This window comes from Zalophus californianus, chromosome 1 (genome assembly GCF_009762305.2).
Source record: "Zalophus californianus isolate mZalCal1 chromosome 1, mZalCal1.pri.v2, whole genome shotgun sequence".
Lineage (NCBI taxonomy): Eukaryota > Metazoa > Chordata > Mammalia > Carnivora > Otariidae > Zalophus > Zalophus californianus.
Genome location: NC_045595.1, coordinates 127,033,042 through 127,050,654, shown reverse-complemented (window position 1 = coordinate 127,050,654; position 17,613 = coordinate 127,033,042). Strand labels below are relative to the sequence as shown.

Below are 17,613 nucleotides of genomic sequence, written 5' to 3'. Positions count from 1 at the left end.
GGCCTGGTTAATACTGGATTGTCCAAGTGATACCACCATCAAGTCGTAAGCCAAAAAGAGTTACTTAGACCTAATCTGGAACAGAGGCCAGGAAACGACCATAATAGTTGCTGCACTCAGCACTTTCTGTTTTTCTTCTTGAGGACTGTGAAAATAGAGGCATGCTAAAGGTGTATCACTTTCCTTTGTACTTTTTATGATAATGTCAAAGAAGCTGTTTCTGTATCTTCCAATTGTATTAGTTTGCTAGGGCTGCTATAAAAAATACCATCAATTGGTTGGCTTCAACAACAGAAATTTGTTTTCTCACAGTGCTGGAGGCTGGAAGTTCGAGATCAAGGTGTCTGTGGGGTTAGTTTCTTCTGAGGCCTCACACCTTGGCTGGTAGATGGCCGTCCATTCTCTGTGTCTGTCCCACTCTCCTCTTCTTAGAAGGACATCAGTCATACTGGAATGGGGTCCATCTCAATGCTCTCATTTTAACTTAATTGCCTCTTTAAAAACCCTGTCTCCAAATACAGTCTGAGATACAGGGAGTTAGTACTTCAACATACGAATTTGTTTGGGGGAGGGAAATTTAGCTCCTAACACCCCTTGACTGAAAATCACCTGGATTCCACGGTCAGATCTATTAGGAAATCTTAGTTCTAATCTAAATAGTGTCACCATATCATCCAGTAAATACCTGTTATTTTAAGTAGCTGTTCATGGCAACCCCTTTTATTCATTCTCAAGTGTTCTGGTTGGTCTGTATATTGCATAGTTACCCTATTAAGTCTAAAAAAAGTTCCTTGGTTTTGTCCCATTTTCTCTAGTATGCCAGAAACCATCCCAGGAACAGCAGACAAAACCCTGATTGAGGTTACTGAACAGTAATCTGGCCTGTGACTACTCAGTTTAATATTCATCATGGATTCCAAAGCTTCCTTGAAATATTGGAATGACTGAGATTTTCAGAGTGATATCACAGCAATAACTTAAGCATGTTTGTGGAGCAAGTGAAAATTTCAATAAGATGTATTCTAGAAATAATTGCCTAAAGCACATTATCTTTTTGGCCTATTGCTTAAAAAATGTGTATATCTGTATTATCTTAAGAACTGTCACTTTATCTATCTATTTTTCTCAGGATAAAAATGCATTTTCTATTCTATTGCTGAAATAAGAAAAGTCACCTGAGGGACTGACTGGTTAAAGAAAGCTGTTTAAGAATTTTGTTCAGATTGGTGTTTTAAAAAACAGATTTTTGAACATGGTCAGCAATGAACCGGAACAGATCATGCTGAGTAAAAGATTAGCTGGGATACACTGATTTTCCAGACTCGAGACTACATGAAAAATTCAATTATAAATCTAATTACAACTTTAATTGTTAAACAATCAACCAGATTATTTTTTTGTTGCCGGGTGTTTTGTTTCCTGCTGACTCATAAGCAGGTGTTAACCTTGCTGTCACCACGTGACCTAATCAGCCTTGCCCTTTCAACTTTCTGTATTACTTTTTACATCGTATCTCAAGCTACAAAATGTGCAAAAGCTGAGGTACAAACCATACATCTCTGTGTAGGGGCATAAAACTAGGGAAGGATTTGCAGCAGAAAGGGGATGGGGCAGGTGCTACAGGCCAGCAATCCCACAGTACGTTTGACTAAAAAATAGTTCTTCCAGATGCTCCTCTGAAAATGAACTCCATAGTCAAATAAATTTGGGAAACCTCCCAGACTACAGTGCTTTTGGAGTTTTGGAAAACACATCACAATAATAGGTTTTAAAGGTCTGTAGTAAAGAAATCTGTGTTGCTTAGTTTAACCCTCCATTTCCTTAATAAATGTACTGAATATACTTCTGTAAATGTTATCAAGTCAAAAGCCTGAGGAATTAATGAGAAGGAAAAGTAGAAAAGAAAGGCTTTCAAGAGATTCTGTGCCCAGTAGAAGGCAATGAGGGTATTCAATAATCATATGGGGTATATGCATGTAAGTCACAATTTTTGTGAATATATAGGTAGTATCACTTCATGTTATTCAGGAATCAAGGAAAGAAAGTTAATTATCTGACCTGTTTCCACCAAACAGAGTTAATTTTTAATGCAAAAGATGTACCAGAGTTTGGCTTTCAACTTATTGCAAAAGCAGTTCCCCTTTATACTCCTCAAAACTCTAACACTGAGATGGTTATCTTGCAAAAAAAACCCATAATATTCCCCAGACTTAATTTTTCAATTCTCACTGAAAAATTTAGAACTGAGTGGCTGTTGATAAGCAAAACAAAAGTAGAACATATTTTTTCATCCAGGATGTATCTCTCAAATGAAATTGTATGGGACTAAAATTTACAATGCCGCAGTTCGAAGCAAATGCAATAACACTTTAAAGTAGCATTACAAGATTTATTTTTACATACTTAAAATTCAAAAACTCTTCAGAGAATACTGGAAATGGAAAATGTTTACTTTAGGAGCACTCAACTATGTTTTGGTTCAATACTAAACCATAAAATAATTCATGGAGCATACCCAACACGTGGTTCTTACAGTCTGCTTTGTAAATAGATTTTAAATAATTCAAGTGGTAAAAAAAGACAAACAATCTTTGATTCTCTAAGATTATACACAGAAGAAGTCTCGTGGATGATCTAAAACAGTAGTTATCACCAAATTTTGTATAAAATCACACTTCTTTAGGCATTTATTCATCCAATAGATGTTTTCTTAATCACAGAAATGCTCTATAATAGCCACATGTGGCTACTGAGCACTTGAAATGTGGTCCCTATGACCGAATTTTAATTTTATTTAATTTTAATTAATTGAATTTAAAATTAAATAGCCACATATGGTTAGTGACTACCATATTAGACAGCACAGATTTAGACCTTGTACCTCATGACCAAGAATGGAGCGAAAGCCAAATTTCTGTAGTTGACATAGTGATGTCATGTCTTAATATGCCACTCTGTCAAGGAGGGTACTTTTAAAGCTGATGTTCTCAGCGCTCTCAGCAGAGAGCCACCAGCTGTTAAGCTGAGCCGAGTTTGCCTTAGTCATGGAGAATCATTTCACCCAGTGGCATGCCCTCCTTGGAGAGGCACACATCCAAAGACTGGCTTCAGAAGAGGCATAAAGGCCTGATCATTCAGTCCACTCATGAACAATTCTGACAGACCATATACTCATGGGTGTTTGGACTGTTCTGTAGTTCCACTTCCAACCCTGCCCAATCCTGCCTGTGCTCTCTTTTTCCCATAAGCATTAATCTCTAATAAAAATCCTGCCAACTACACTTTCTCTCAGTACCTGCTCCTGGAGAACCCAGCTAATGGCAATCTTTAGGAACTGATAGGGAGAGGTTTTTAGAATTGCTCAATGGAAAAAAAAAAATACAAATAAGTATTAAGGTATGCTACATTTATGTAAAATTGAAGGGAGGATAAGAGAATATACATTTATCTGCTTATTTTCTACAAAAAGAAATACAGGAAAGACCATTAGGGAGTGAGTAAAGGGAAATGGAAGAATTTCATCCTATGAGGGGAAGAGAGTGACACTACTCTGAGTACTCATGTTTGTATAATTTTGACTTTTGGAACCATGTTATATTTTGTACTAAAAGAAGTCATTAAAGACAGAGGGAATAAACATTTAAAGTGAAATATAAATAGAAACAAATAAATCTAAATACATTTTGAATAAATAACAACCACACTAAAGAGAGGGTGAGGATGAAGAACTAACCCAAGAAATTTCTGATGACAGTATTTTTACTGCATACCTTTGGTTCAAAGAGAAGAACCGTGTGCATGCACGCCCACACACACATGCATACACACACACACAGAACAAAAGTTCTTTGTACTACTCTACCAATCTGTATTTAATCTTAAATTATATCAAAATTTAAAAATAACAAAAATAAACTGAGAAAATAAATTTATATGTATTAATATAACTGCTTTTAGGAAAATCAGCAAGATCTCATCTATATTCTTCTATTGCATCCACAGTTTCCCTATTGCAGCATATATAATCTTATGTAACAAGATCTCACACCTCAGTTACTGCACTTTGCTATTTACATATGAAAATTGACAAATATGGGTGCCTGGTGGCTCAGTCGGTTACGTGTCGGACTCTTGATTTTGGCTCAGGTCATGATCTCAGGATCCTGAGATGGAGCCCCGCATCAGGCTCCTCCCTCAGGAGGGAGTCTGCTTGAGATCCTCTCTCTCCCTCTCCCTTTACCCCTCTCCACCATGCGTTCTCTCTCTCAAAAAAAAAAAACAAAAAAACAAAACTTAAAAAAAGATTGACAAATAGGTAGTTTCAAATCTTGGTCTATTTAGCTATATTTCCACTTAAAGTTTAGATTTACTTTATAATAAATTTGCAGTGAAGCTGTAAAGAAACTAAACATCTTTACTATGTCTGGTTTTGCAGAAGGAGAAAAATACACAAAAATCAAATGCCATATATATAAAAACAGTTTAGCATTTTTATAGGCACATAAAGTAAAGTAATTGATTAAAATTCAGTAAATGATTAAAAAATATTTAGGAAACAAATATTGTTAAAGAAATTTAGTATTATTGGCTACTACTAATTTTAAAAAGAGATTGCTGGAGGAACTAAGAGACTGCTATGCATAATTTTATGTCAACAAAGTGGACTATGTAGAAGGAATGGATAAATTTCTAGAAAAATATGACCTACCAAAATGAATCATGAAGAAATAGAAAATATGAACTGACAAATTACTAGTAAGGATTCTAAATAAAAAAACCTCCCAAAAAAGAAAAGTCCAATTGGCTTCACTGGTGAATTCTACCAAATATTTAAAGAAGAGCTAATAGCAACCCTTCTTAAAATCTTCCAAAACATAGAAGAGGAGGGAATACTTTCAAAGTCATTTTATAAAGTCAGCATGAAACTGATATCAAAGTCAGACAGGGACATCACCAAAAAAAAAAAAAAAAAGAAGAAGAAAATCACAGGCCAATATCCCTAATGAACATAGGTGCAAAAATCCTCAACAAAATAGTAGCTAACAGAATTCAGCAGTACATTAAATGGATTATACATCATGATAAAATGGGATTCATTCATGGGATACAAGGATGTTCAACATATGTAAATCAGTGTAATATACCACATTACAGAATGAAGAATAACAATCACATGATCTCAATAGATATAAGGAAGGCATTTGACAAAATTAAACATCCATTTATGATGAAAACTTTCAACAAAGTGAGTACGGAGGGAAAGTACCTCAAAATAATAACGACCATGTGTGACAAGCCCACAGCTAATATTCTCAACAGTGAAAAGCTGAAACTGAAAGCTTTTCCTCTAAGATCAGGAACAAGATCACCACTGTTATTCCACACTGTACTAAAATCCTGGCCAGAGCAATTAGGAAAGAAAGACAAAAATCCAAGTCAGAAAGGAAGAAGTGATGAAAGATGACAATACACTAAAGGCTCCACCAAAAATCTGTTAGCATAAACAAATTTAGTAATGTGGCAGAATACAAAATTAATATACAAAAATCAGTTATGTTTCTGTACACTAACAATGAACTACTGGAAAGAGAAATTAAGAAAATAATTCCATATACAATAGCATCAAAAAGAATAAATTATTTAGGGGTGCATGGGTGGTTCAGTCATTAAGCATCTGCCTTCGGCTCAGGTCATGATCCCAGGATCCCGGGATCAAGCCCCGCATCGGGCTCCCTGCTCTGTGGGAAGCCTACTTCTCCCTCCCCCAGTCCCCCTGCTTGTGTTCCCTCTGTCGCTATGTCTCTCTCTGTCAAATAAATAAATAAAAACCTTAAAAAAAGAATAAATTATTTAGGAATAAATTTAACCAACAAGGTGAATGTTACGTATGCTGAAAACCATAAGACCTTGACTTGAAAAAAATTGAAAAAAAAATGTAAATAAATTTGAAGATATCCCATATTCTTGGATTAGAGGAATTAATATTGTTAAAATTTCCATACCAAAACAGATATATAGATTGATATAATCCCTATAAAAATATTAATGGCATTTTTCACAGAAATAGAATAAACAATCCTAAATTTTTATGGAACCATAAGACATCCCAAATAGTCAAAGCAATCTTGAAAAGAAGAACAAAGGTGGAGGCAGCATGCTTTCCAATTTGAAACTATATTACAGAGCTATAGTAATCAAAACAGTATGGTGTTGGCAAAAGCAGATGAGCCCATAAATAAACTGATGCACACATGGATAATTAATTATGGACAAAGGAGACAAGTATATACAATGGGGAATGGATAGTCTCTTTAATAAATGGTGTTGGGAAAACTGGATAGCTACATGAAAAAGAATGAAACTGGACCCCAATCTCACACCATTCACAAACATAAACTTAAAGTGGATTCAAGATTTGAACATAAGACAAGAAATTACAACTCCCAGAAGAAAATATAGGTGGTAAGCCCTTACATTGGTATCAGCAATGATATTTTAGATTTGGCACCAAAAGCAAGGCAAAAAAAAAAAAAAAAAGCAAAAATAAACAAGTAGAATTACATCAAACTAAAAAGCTCTGCACAGCAAATAAAACAATCAACAAAATAAGAAGGCAACCTATGGAATGGGAAAATATATTTGCAAATCACTTATCAGATAGGGGTTAGTATCCAACATATACAAGGAACTCATATAATTCATGAAAGAAAAAAAGAAAGAAGGGAAGGGAAGAAGGGAAGGGTCCAATTGAAAAGTGAGTGAGTAAAGGACCTGAATAGACATTTTTTCTAAAGCCCATACACAAATGTCCAGTAGGTACATGAAAAGGTGTTCAACATCACTAATCATCCAGGAAATGCATATCAAAACCAGAATGAGATACCACCTTATACCTGTTAGGATGTCTATTATCAAAAAGTAAAAGACAAAAATGCTGGTAGGATGTGAAGGAAACCCTTGTCCATTGTTGGTGGGAATGGAATGTAAACTGGTACAGCCAGTATGGAAAACAGTATGGAGGTTCCTCAACAAAAGAAAAATATAACTACCATATGACCAAGACTTCTGTGTATGTGTTGAAAGGCAATGGAAACACTATCTCAAAAAGATATCTATATTCCTATGTTTATTGCAGCATTAATCACAATAACCAAAGTATGAAAACCACCTATGTGCCAATCAACAGAGGAATGAACAAAGAACAAAGAAATTGTGGTATACACACACAACCAAAAAATAAGGAAATCCTGCCATTTGCAAAAACTTAGATGAACCTGGAGGGCATTACACTAAATGAAATAAGCCAGATGAGGAGAGACAAATACTGCATGGTATCATTTATATGCAGAATCTAGAAGAAGAAGAAAAAGAAGAAAATGGAGAAGGAGGAAGAGAAAGGATAAATAAAGAAAAGTTGAACTTACAGACTTATAGAAACAAAGTAGAATGGTGATTGCTGGGTCTGGGAAGTAGGAGAAATAGGGAGAGTCTAGCAAAAGTGTATAAACTTTCAATTATAAGAAGAATAATGGCTGAAGATCTAATGTAAAACATAGTGACTATAGTTGCTGATATTGTATTATATAGTTCAAATTTGCTATGAGAGTAAAAGTTAAGTGTTCTCAAGAAAAAATAAAAAGAAGATAAATAAATATGTTAGGTGAGCAATGTGGGGATCCTTCGCAATTTCTACGTATTGACTCATCATACTGTATACCTCAAATATACTGAACTTTTGTCAAGTATACCTCAATATAAAGCTGAAAAATGGAAAAAAAATAAAAAGGAGTTAATGAAAGCCGTAATTACCTTGACCTATTTAGATTATTAAGCAAGAGTGTCACATTTAACATGGATATAGAACGTTTTACTGTAGCCCCTATATAACTAAGTATTAATTTTCAAGTTGCTTTAGCATAATATGGATTATTTTCTGCCACTAACTAGAAAAGAAAAAATGAACAGAAAATCGTGCCCTATTTTCTAAAAGACATCAACAAAGAATACATTTGAGTTGACTATAATTGCTGATTTGGAAATCACCTTAAAATACTGAGTCTTAATATATAAGGCTATGAGAATCCTGTCTGATACTTCCACCATGTTAATTTGCCACATGTTGAAAATTCACACTTCATAATCAATAGTTTAGAAATAAAAACATTGCTATTATTTTTATATTGCCTTTATCATTTGATAGTGAATATAAAAACAGACTACAGTGATTTTTTTTAAGTTTCTGTCTGACATTAGTTCTATTAATGATATTTTCTCTAAGATAGCTTAAGTTTGTCAATAGTAAGACCTCCTGCTACTGTAGTTTATAGGGCCTTACCACAGCAGATAAAAAAGTATGAAAGCTGTCTGGGAAAAGCAAAATTAATTGTGTTGTGGGGGCACCTGGGTGGCTCAGTCCATTAAGTGTCCAACTTTGGCTCAGGTCATGTTCTCAAGGTTCTGGGATGGAGCCCTGCGTGGGGCTTTGCACACAGTGGGGAGAGGATTCTCTCTCCCTCCTTCTACTTCTGCTCCTCCCCTGGCTCCTGCTCACACTCTCTCTCTCAAATAAATAAATAAATCTTATTTTTTTTTAAAGATCTATTCATTTATTTGGGGGGAGCAGAGGGAGAGGGAGAGAGAATCTTAAACAGACTCCCCACTGAGCAGGGAGAGTTGGGCTCCATCTCACCACTCTAAGATCAGGACCTGAGCCAAAACCAAGAGTCAGACACTTAAGTACTGTGCCACCCAGGTGCCCCAGTAAATAAATCTTTAAAAAAAATTGTGTTGTACAGCATGATTTATTATTTCTCAGGCATATTCCTGCTCTTTTATGCAACTTCAGCTGATATATTCTGCTCAGCTACTCTCTAGTACCTTGAAAAAGTAAGTTGTACCCATGATTAGAACAACAATTTGTATCTTTGAGAAAGATAATCAGATGACTGTATTTTACATGGTTTAAAGCTATTAAGTAAAAAGGTTAATAAAGTTGGGGAAATGACAGGTTTTGAATATATTCCACTAAAATAATCTATATAATTTTGTGGTTGAAAAATAAAACAAGGTCCATTGTCATTACTGTTTTATCTCATATACTTTAGTTATTTGTTCAATTTATTTCTTTTAAAATAATTTCTTTTATAATTCTTGTATTTTTGTAGATAAGAGTAGAACAAAATACTCTGGAAGAATATTGGCAATTGCATATGATTCAATCCAAATTTGTTCTGATGTCATATTGATATAGTCTAAACCTGCAGGCAAGCTTTATAATTTTACCATTATATTTTATATTTCATTTTTAACATTACACTTAAGCATGTGTTAAAAGTAGGGAGAAAACAAACAATTAAAGCCAAGTGTTCTTTAGCATTAAACTTAATCATTTGATGTCACACCAAATGCAATTCTTATTTTCATAAATCTAATTTACCTAAACTTTATGGTTGATGCAAGATAATATTAGTGGAACCCCCGTTAGGTTAGAAGTTGGCAACTTGGGATTTAAGTACTTTGATTAAAGCTCAGTTTCTTTAAGGATCAGTTTACTCATCTAGACAGTAGGGACAGTAAAAGCTGTCCTGTTGAAAGATCTAATAAGATAAATCCCACAAAGTACTATAAAATTGTAAAACTAATTTTTCTGTTGTTTCAACTACGTTGTTATCTTCATTGTGATGGAAATTTACTGATAAATCATTTTTTCAAGCAGTAGATTTTATCATCTTCTTAGAATCTCCATAGATTTTTGTGGAAACTTCGATTCTGAAACAAACTGCTTGTCTCCACTGATAGAGTATGTGTTTCGTTTAAAATAGAGTTCTGAGTACAATAATAAGAACATTCTGACGGACTAATAAACCATGTGGAATACATATTGTCTATGAACAATAATCATTCAAAAATATTCTCTAAAGGGCTGTAATCTTAGACATTTCAGCAATCAATTATAAATTTCCCTGTTTTGGACCCAAAAAACTTAATGTAACTAAAATTATTTTTCAAAACAAAATTTAGATTTTTGAAAGGAACAGTTTGAATTTAAACAATCTATCTTTTCAAGATGTTGCAAATTAAACTTACAGAAAAAAAAATCAGCTTAACAGGGAGCCACTCTTTAAATGGTTCTTAGGACCAATTTGGACAATATTTAATGTAAATCTGAAGCCTTCAGGACACATACAAGAACCACCAGTTAGAGTAAAATAATAAAAATACAGACACTTTATTTTTTCCCAACAAAGTGACAAGGCATTTCATGCTGTGAATCTCTAACACTTTGACAACTAGGCACGTATTTATATTTCCTGCTATTCTAGTCAGGGGGAATAGTTCAACACTGTCTCAGTTGATTTAGTGCCAACTCAAGTCAGTCTTTAGACATTTGTCCAGGTAACTGGACCAAGAACACCTGGAGAAGACTTGTCACAAATTACAGTGATATTCTTTATTCTTTGAGTGGTTTGAGTTGGCAGAGGTGATGTTGAACAGACAGTGGATAAACAGCACACAGATCCACTGAATTGTAACACTGGGAATATTAAAATAAATTGTGTCGTTTGATACACTTCACTAGAGTAAAACCACTGAAACAACTTTCTTCTCCAGAATTTAAAACAAAGAAAAAATGGGGGAGAAAACATGATTGTAACAAATAGAGAGGGGGACATACAAACAAAACTTTAAATCAGGATGGATTTCAGTAAATGGGGTATAAGGAGAATTAAGCCTAAGGCAAGATAAAAGAAAATTTGGATTTCAATTAACTAGTTGTCCATAGATTAGACAGACAGTCATCTGGAGATGGTACTAAAATTAAAATAAACTCTAGAGCCAGCAGAGGTTTCAGAAGATAAATTATTAAAAAAATATGGAAAGAAAAGGATTTCTAACCACTAATACTATTTCTAGTCTGGTTGTCCGACAATCAGAAGCTTACAAATTGGGGAAGGATTTTCTTTTCCATGTTTCAACATAGACTAAATCACATACTCCTTAAAGGTGTCCATTTCTTACCTCCCTATTTTTATTCTCATCCATAGCTTTCTGATTCCCTCTTTGTTTTGAACAAAATCAATTAATTATTTTATTTATTTATTTATTTTTAAGATTTTATTTATTTATTTGACAGAGAGATAGAGAGAGAGCACAAGTAGGCAGAGCAGCAGGCAGAGGGAGAGGGAGAAGCAGGCTCCCCACTGAGCAGGGAGCCCAGTGTGGGGCTTGATCCCAGGACCCTGGGATCATGACCTGAGCCGAAGGCAGATGCTTAACGACTGAGCCACCCAGGGGCCTCCCAATTAATTCTTTTAAGCTAAGCATATATTTGATTATAACTGATCACTGGTGTTATAATTATGACCAGTTACTGTAAATGTCAGCTCATATGCCGCAGTTATATGAGCCCCTAGCTAACATGATCAAGTGTTTGTGCCTCAAAACTATATGAACCTTATATGAACCATAAAGTCTCTCTTAGAATTCTAAAATTAGATGGTTCTAGTGAATGAAGTTTGCTTAGATCATAGTTTAATGTTTGAAATACTTGTAGCAAGTTGGTGGAAGTAGTTATGATGAATCTGATATTTTGGACACTTAATCTTTGACATATTTGATAAATTATCAAAGGAATTAAGAGAATAGATTAGACTTTTAATATCCTAATATCTTAAGCAGATTTTCTGCTGTTGTGAGTGGTAGAATAGGTATGAAAGAATTGACAGAAGCATTTACGGAGAAAAACCATGTATTTTGTAAACAGACCCATCAGAGGTACATGCTTATACACACTTTTTTTTTTTTTTTTAGTTTTAATTAGGTTAATTAAAGTCAGGGTATAGCCCAGATTCAGAATCATCACAGACAAGTAGTCATATTAAAGGAACTAGTTATTCACTCCATCAGTATCTACTGAGAGCTAATGGAGTACAAAAATTGGGTCCAGGATCCAGAACACAAATATTCCTCAGTCCTGACTGACATGGAGGCAGGGAAAATAAAAGGCAGCAATATAAGATGTTGAAAGAAGGGTAACATGAGGTCACAAAGTTTAGGTCAGTAGTCCTAGTGGCCCAACTATGATTTGGAAATGAAGCATAAAGTTCTCTAGCTCAGTAGGTCTCAAAATTCATTTGCATCAGAATCACCTAGAGAGTTTGTTAGAATACAGATGGTTGGGCCCCTCCCTCAGAATTCCTGTTTAAGTTTGGGGCAAAGTTTGAGATAATGTATTTCCTAACGAACAATCTTGTAAGATCTGTATCTACATCTATATCGTCTATATATCAACATATATATTACATTAGTATAATTCTTTTTAAGGTAAATAAAATAAGGCTCAGAGTGATTAATATGCCAAGCGAACCTAAAGGCTTGTTTTTATTAAAAGAATGAGAAGACATTATTTTCTGTGATATAGGAGAAAAGGTTTTTTAAAACCTTTTTTTTATTCTTTGCTGTGATTGTACAATAATTAAGAACTTTTTGGATATGCAATGAGACTTACTGAACAGAACTATCTTTTTTTTTTTTAGTGTATAGTTCTGCAAGTTTTTTTTAATTTAATTTTATTATGTTTTGTTAGTCACCATACAATACATCGTTAGTTTTTGATGTAGTGATCCACGATTCATTGTTTTTGTATAACACCCAGTGCTCCATCCTTAATACCCATCACTGGGCTAATCCATCCCCCCCCACCCCCTCTAAAACCCTCAGTTTGTTTCTCGGAGTCCATAGAGCAGAACTATCTTATAGGAAGTTCCTGTGTCTTATTTGAATAACCCATTTGGATCATATGTTGTGGAACAGTGCCTTGGCATTCTTATTAAAAAAACACCTACTTGAGTCAATACAAACTGTGGTAGGCTTCCCAACAATAAACTGTTACATGGAACCACAAATAAATATCAAAGACATCTAAGCAAAAGCACCTGCACATAACATAATATATACTCCATGATAAAAGTGACACTGGTACTTAGCAAGGGCTGGTGATGGGGAATGACTCTGAACTTTCTGAGGTGATAAAAACGTACTATAGCTAAATAGGCATGGAAGTTACATGGGTAAATCCTTTTGCCAGTTAAGTTGTGTATATTTCAATTTATGTGATTTTTTTCTGTAAAAATAAGAAGTGGTGCTATGCGGTGTGAGGAGATATACAGACCACATAAAAATAGTAGAATGTAGATGTTGACGAAGCAAGGTGAGGCATATGGAAAGTTCATTATGCTATTCTGTTTATGATGTATATATTAAAAACAAACAAATAAAACCACCTACTTGGATTTGTATTATTCTATACCCTTCTTTAGGACTTCATTATTCTTAGATTAATTAATAGGACAGAGTTCCTAAAATTGGAAAAAGAGGTAGTTTTATATTAATTCCTCTAATAATCATTTACCTGACAATATTGTAGAACATTAAGTCAGATGCTGTTATTCACTTTGAATAAATTATTATTTGTAGTTTTTATTTACAATTCACAAACTGCCTTCTCCTCCTCCTTCCCTACCCACAAAATTGAGGAGGGTTGTGTTATTTGTTTTTAAATGTGAATAAAACTATAAGACACAGATATCTTAAGATAATTGCAAGAGAAAGGGATAAATGAATCAGAAGCCAGTGGTATAAGTCACTACAGTTAATCAGAGCTTCTTAGCAAATAGGGCAAAAAGAGAAATACAATGTATTCAATCTTTTCCTTTTCTGTGTATTTTATAGAGATTAATATGTGAAAAAGAGATCCTCTCACCACACCACACTACACACACACACGCGCGTGCACACGCCACTGGCATGATACAAATACACTGGCATGATATTTGTAAAGGAAATTTTCATGTGACTCCTCTGTAAGTACTTTAGTAATATAGTAAATAATGTTATTTATTACACTGATATTTTTGTAATTGAGTCTAAGAATTTTGACTTATAATTTTGCTCAAAATGGTTAGTCATTTCACGGTTGTTAAGGAATGTAGGCAGCACGGATGACTACTCATATTATAAAAGTGTTTTTTTAAGCAGGATTACAAAGGGATGATAGAAATAGAAAATCATGATTTGGCAAATAACCATAGAAATAATTGTAACAAAAAAGAATCATTGACGAATGCTCTTATTTATGAGGAAAAGTAAAATAAAAAAGGATATTTAGGTAGCCTCATTATTATATCTTGTATCTTCCCATAAGATATCCATTAATTACATATGGGAAAAAAGAGTACTTATCCGGTAGAGAAAATTGGCAGCCACCACCATAACCAAGAGATACAACTTAGCCTCATGAGATACAACTTACACCCGTACGTGCAACATGTACCTCTTCATATAATGCATTGAGAAGAGCATACTATCTCTTCTGCAGTATTTCTGCCAAAAATTTATAACCACAACCTAATCATTAGAAAATATTGGATAAGCTCGATTGAGATATTCTACAAAATAGACTTCGAGTATTTTTCAAAGGGTCAAGGTAATAAAAGAGAAACTGAAGGACTGTTTCAGGTTGGAGAGGATTAGATATTATGGAATTCTACAATTATGAAATGATCTGAGCCAAAAAAAAAATGTTAAGAGCAAATTTTGCCAACTGGTCGATTTACCAACTTAGAGTATTCATAAAGTAGCTTTTTGATAGTGTTGTAGCCCATTGATTTGTCACAAAAAAAGTTAGCTGTCAGATGCGGACTCTTGAAAGCAGAGGTGTTATAACCCAGGGAAGTTAGAGCATTTGCAAATGAGAGAGGCGGACTGACATTTTTGGTGATGTAGATGGACACTTCCTAATTTTAATTTCAAAATTCTAATAATGAGACAATAGACTGTAGAAATACATACCAATAAGGTCTCAAGGAAAATTCTTAAATGGATTGTTAAAAGTGTACTTTAGAGGACAAAGCAGTAATCAGTAGACCTAACAAAATTTATAAATTATAACGCATATTTGATTGAATTTACTTTTTTGTTGGAGAGTTATTGATTAATCAGTAAAGTTAATATACATAGAGAGAGGACAAGTGGACTTGAACAAAATAATTAGAAAGTCTTTTGTGACATTTTGTAGAAAACGGAAAAATTTTGGCAGAACACACGAATAATTAAGTGATTTTTTTTTTGTTGTTAGTTTAATTATTGACATGGTCAATGGGTTACTGTCACCCTGGAAGAAGGTTCACAGAGCTTCTTCCCCAGCCAAGACTATATTAATGGACTACTTGTCAATGATACGTTGGACAGAAATTCAATGATGCAGGGAGCACCCGCCAAATTCAGTTGTCTTCTTTCTGCCACATGACCCTCCAATAACATGAACAACTTACTGAGAAAGAGAAGGATGTTTGATGCAAAGATGGCCATTTTCTATGCTGCCAGTGAGTAAGATCCCTTCCCGTAGGGAGTCAGACAAGTTGATCCTATTAATGCCATTCTTCTCCAGCATCATTTCCCACTACTTAAGTCACCTAACCAGACCATGTGTACCCTTAGACTCTGTACTTAAAGTAATTACAGACACTCTAAAGCAGCAGGTATTTCATCTTTCTAGGTATTTGTATATGTTTTCCACCTATATGAAGTGCTTGTTCCGCCTGGTATTAATTTATCTTTCAGTCAATCAATAATAACATATAAAATATGTTTTTCTTTGCTAACAATACTGCAATGTATCCAGACAAAAATCTATTACAGACTTTTAAAAAGTTTTATTCCAACAAAGGGATAGTCTATAACTTGAGCAGATGAAAATCATTTTTTGAATATGGGGTGGTAAGAATTCTTCAACTTTATCCCTTGATTAATTTAGCATGTACTTATAAATTACAACCTGTAATGCTTAAAAGAATAATAAAGATTAACAGCACACTTACCCACACTTGGATAACCAGGCGTTGAAGGGTCTCCTCCTGGGTTCAGTGACACCATGAAGGTATCATGGCTAAGATTTGCAGTCTTTGGTAAATCACAAGGATCAATATATAGAAGAACACCACCAAATCCAGCCTTTTCCAATAAGGAAAGCTAAAAGAGGAAAAGAGAAAACTATTAAAAATATGATCATATGCATTGGAAAGTACTGCCATTTTATAACTGTCAGCAAAATAAGATGACTCCCCCCCACCCCAAAAAATAAATAAATAAAATAAAATAAGATGACTCTCTTTTCTGGGTTTTTTCTTTTAAAATGAGCAGGCACTTCAGATTTCCCAATTATCAAGCCTAGTCAGTTAATCCACTGGCTTCTTCCTTTTTTCCTCTGTCTCAACATTATTGTAGCAGCATTCCTATAATGTCTATTTGATTTCAGTTGTCTGCACATGGAATTTCTCCCTCTCTCACTCTTAATTATCTAAGTAGATCCGGAGTCTCACTTTCATGAGATTAACAAAGGATCTACTGAAGACAAAATTCTGCTGTAGAAGAATTTTTCTGGCCACTATCATGTCCTTCCCTTAAAGCAGAAGTCACCTGCAGCACTTTGAGATTATTTCCTAGAGGGCTAAGCCTGTCATACTAGTTGCTAATATGTTGAAATACTTTTACACCGTTTGGCAAATAGCCACTGTCCTGAACCCTGTTGAGGGCCTCCGTAGTCACTGAGCTATGCCCTGGATATTCCAGTCATACCGTGCAGATACAGCAGCTGAGGGATGGGAAGAACAAAGGGGCCTCCTTCTGAATGGTCAGTTCCTGCTCTTTGTCATTAAAGATTTTGAAAATAGTTCCTGATTACTTCATTTGAGACGTATCTAATGCAGATTCCTCTTTGTTCTTCAGGATGTACAAACTATATAAGTATGATGGGGCAGATGAACTTGACATTTCATTTTGTTTCTGTTTGAGTTTGGTAAGTTAATTTTTTTGGGTAAAGAGCTTAGTGTGACTTACCTAATGTGAGAAACAATAATTATAATTTGGTAATCCATGTGTTTCCCATGAGAGAGGAAAAGCATGTAGGGGGACACTGGGGAGGGAAATAATGGAGACTAAGACTAGGAATCATATGAAATGTAGGCAGTTGCTGTTCATTGTGTGACTCTAATTAACACCTATACTTCACTTCCCAGGAACTGCTTATCTTATTTATTAAGTTTTACAGTGGACTAAGCAAGGTGGCAGTTAACTGGGCCTAACTGGGCCCCTCCATGAGGACAGCATCATGCTTATCTTCTGTACCAATGTACATATGCACTTAGCAGGCCAGAGTAGTCATTCACCAGTATTGCTAAATGAAGGGACAAACGAGAAAGATGCTGGCTTGCCACAGCAACGACTCTAAAAAAAAAGAGAGACTTCTGAGGAAATACTTAGGATGCACTTCTTTTTTCGTTGTTTTAAAGATTTATTTATTTATTTATTTAATTTATTTTAGAGTGCATGTGGTGGGGAGGAGCAGAGGGAGAAGGAGAGCATCTCCAGCAGACTCCCCACTGAGCACAAAGCTGGATCCAGGCTCGATCCCAAGACCCTGAGATCATGACCTGAGCTGAAATCAACAGCCAGATGCTCAACCCACTGAGCCACCCAGGTGCCCTAGAATGCACTTCTATTGGAAAAATAAAACATATGATTGGATATATAATACGGTTTTTATATAAAAGAAGT

The 17,613-nt window shown here is 34.7% G+C and overlaps 1 protein-coding gene across 6 annotated transcripts in view; it reads right to left on the bottom strand.

Annotated features, from left to right (window-relative positions):
* The window catches only part of NAALADL2 (N-acetylated alpha-linked acidic dipeptidase like 2), a 1,313,911-nt gene that overhangs the window by 454,370 nt on the left and 841,928 nt on the right, over positions 1 to 17,613 (bottom strand). For all 6 annotated transcript variants that reach the window (XM_027587309.2, XM_027587311.2, XM_027587310.2 and 3 more), the window contains one exon: positions 15,879 to 16,029. In XM_027587309.2, the coding sequence (XP_027443110.2) occupies positions 15,879 to 16,029 (151 nt within the window). The remainder of the gene's footprint in view (positions 1 to 15,878; positions 16,030 to 17,613) is intronic.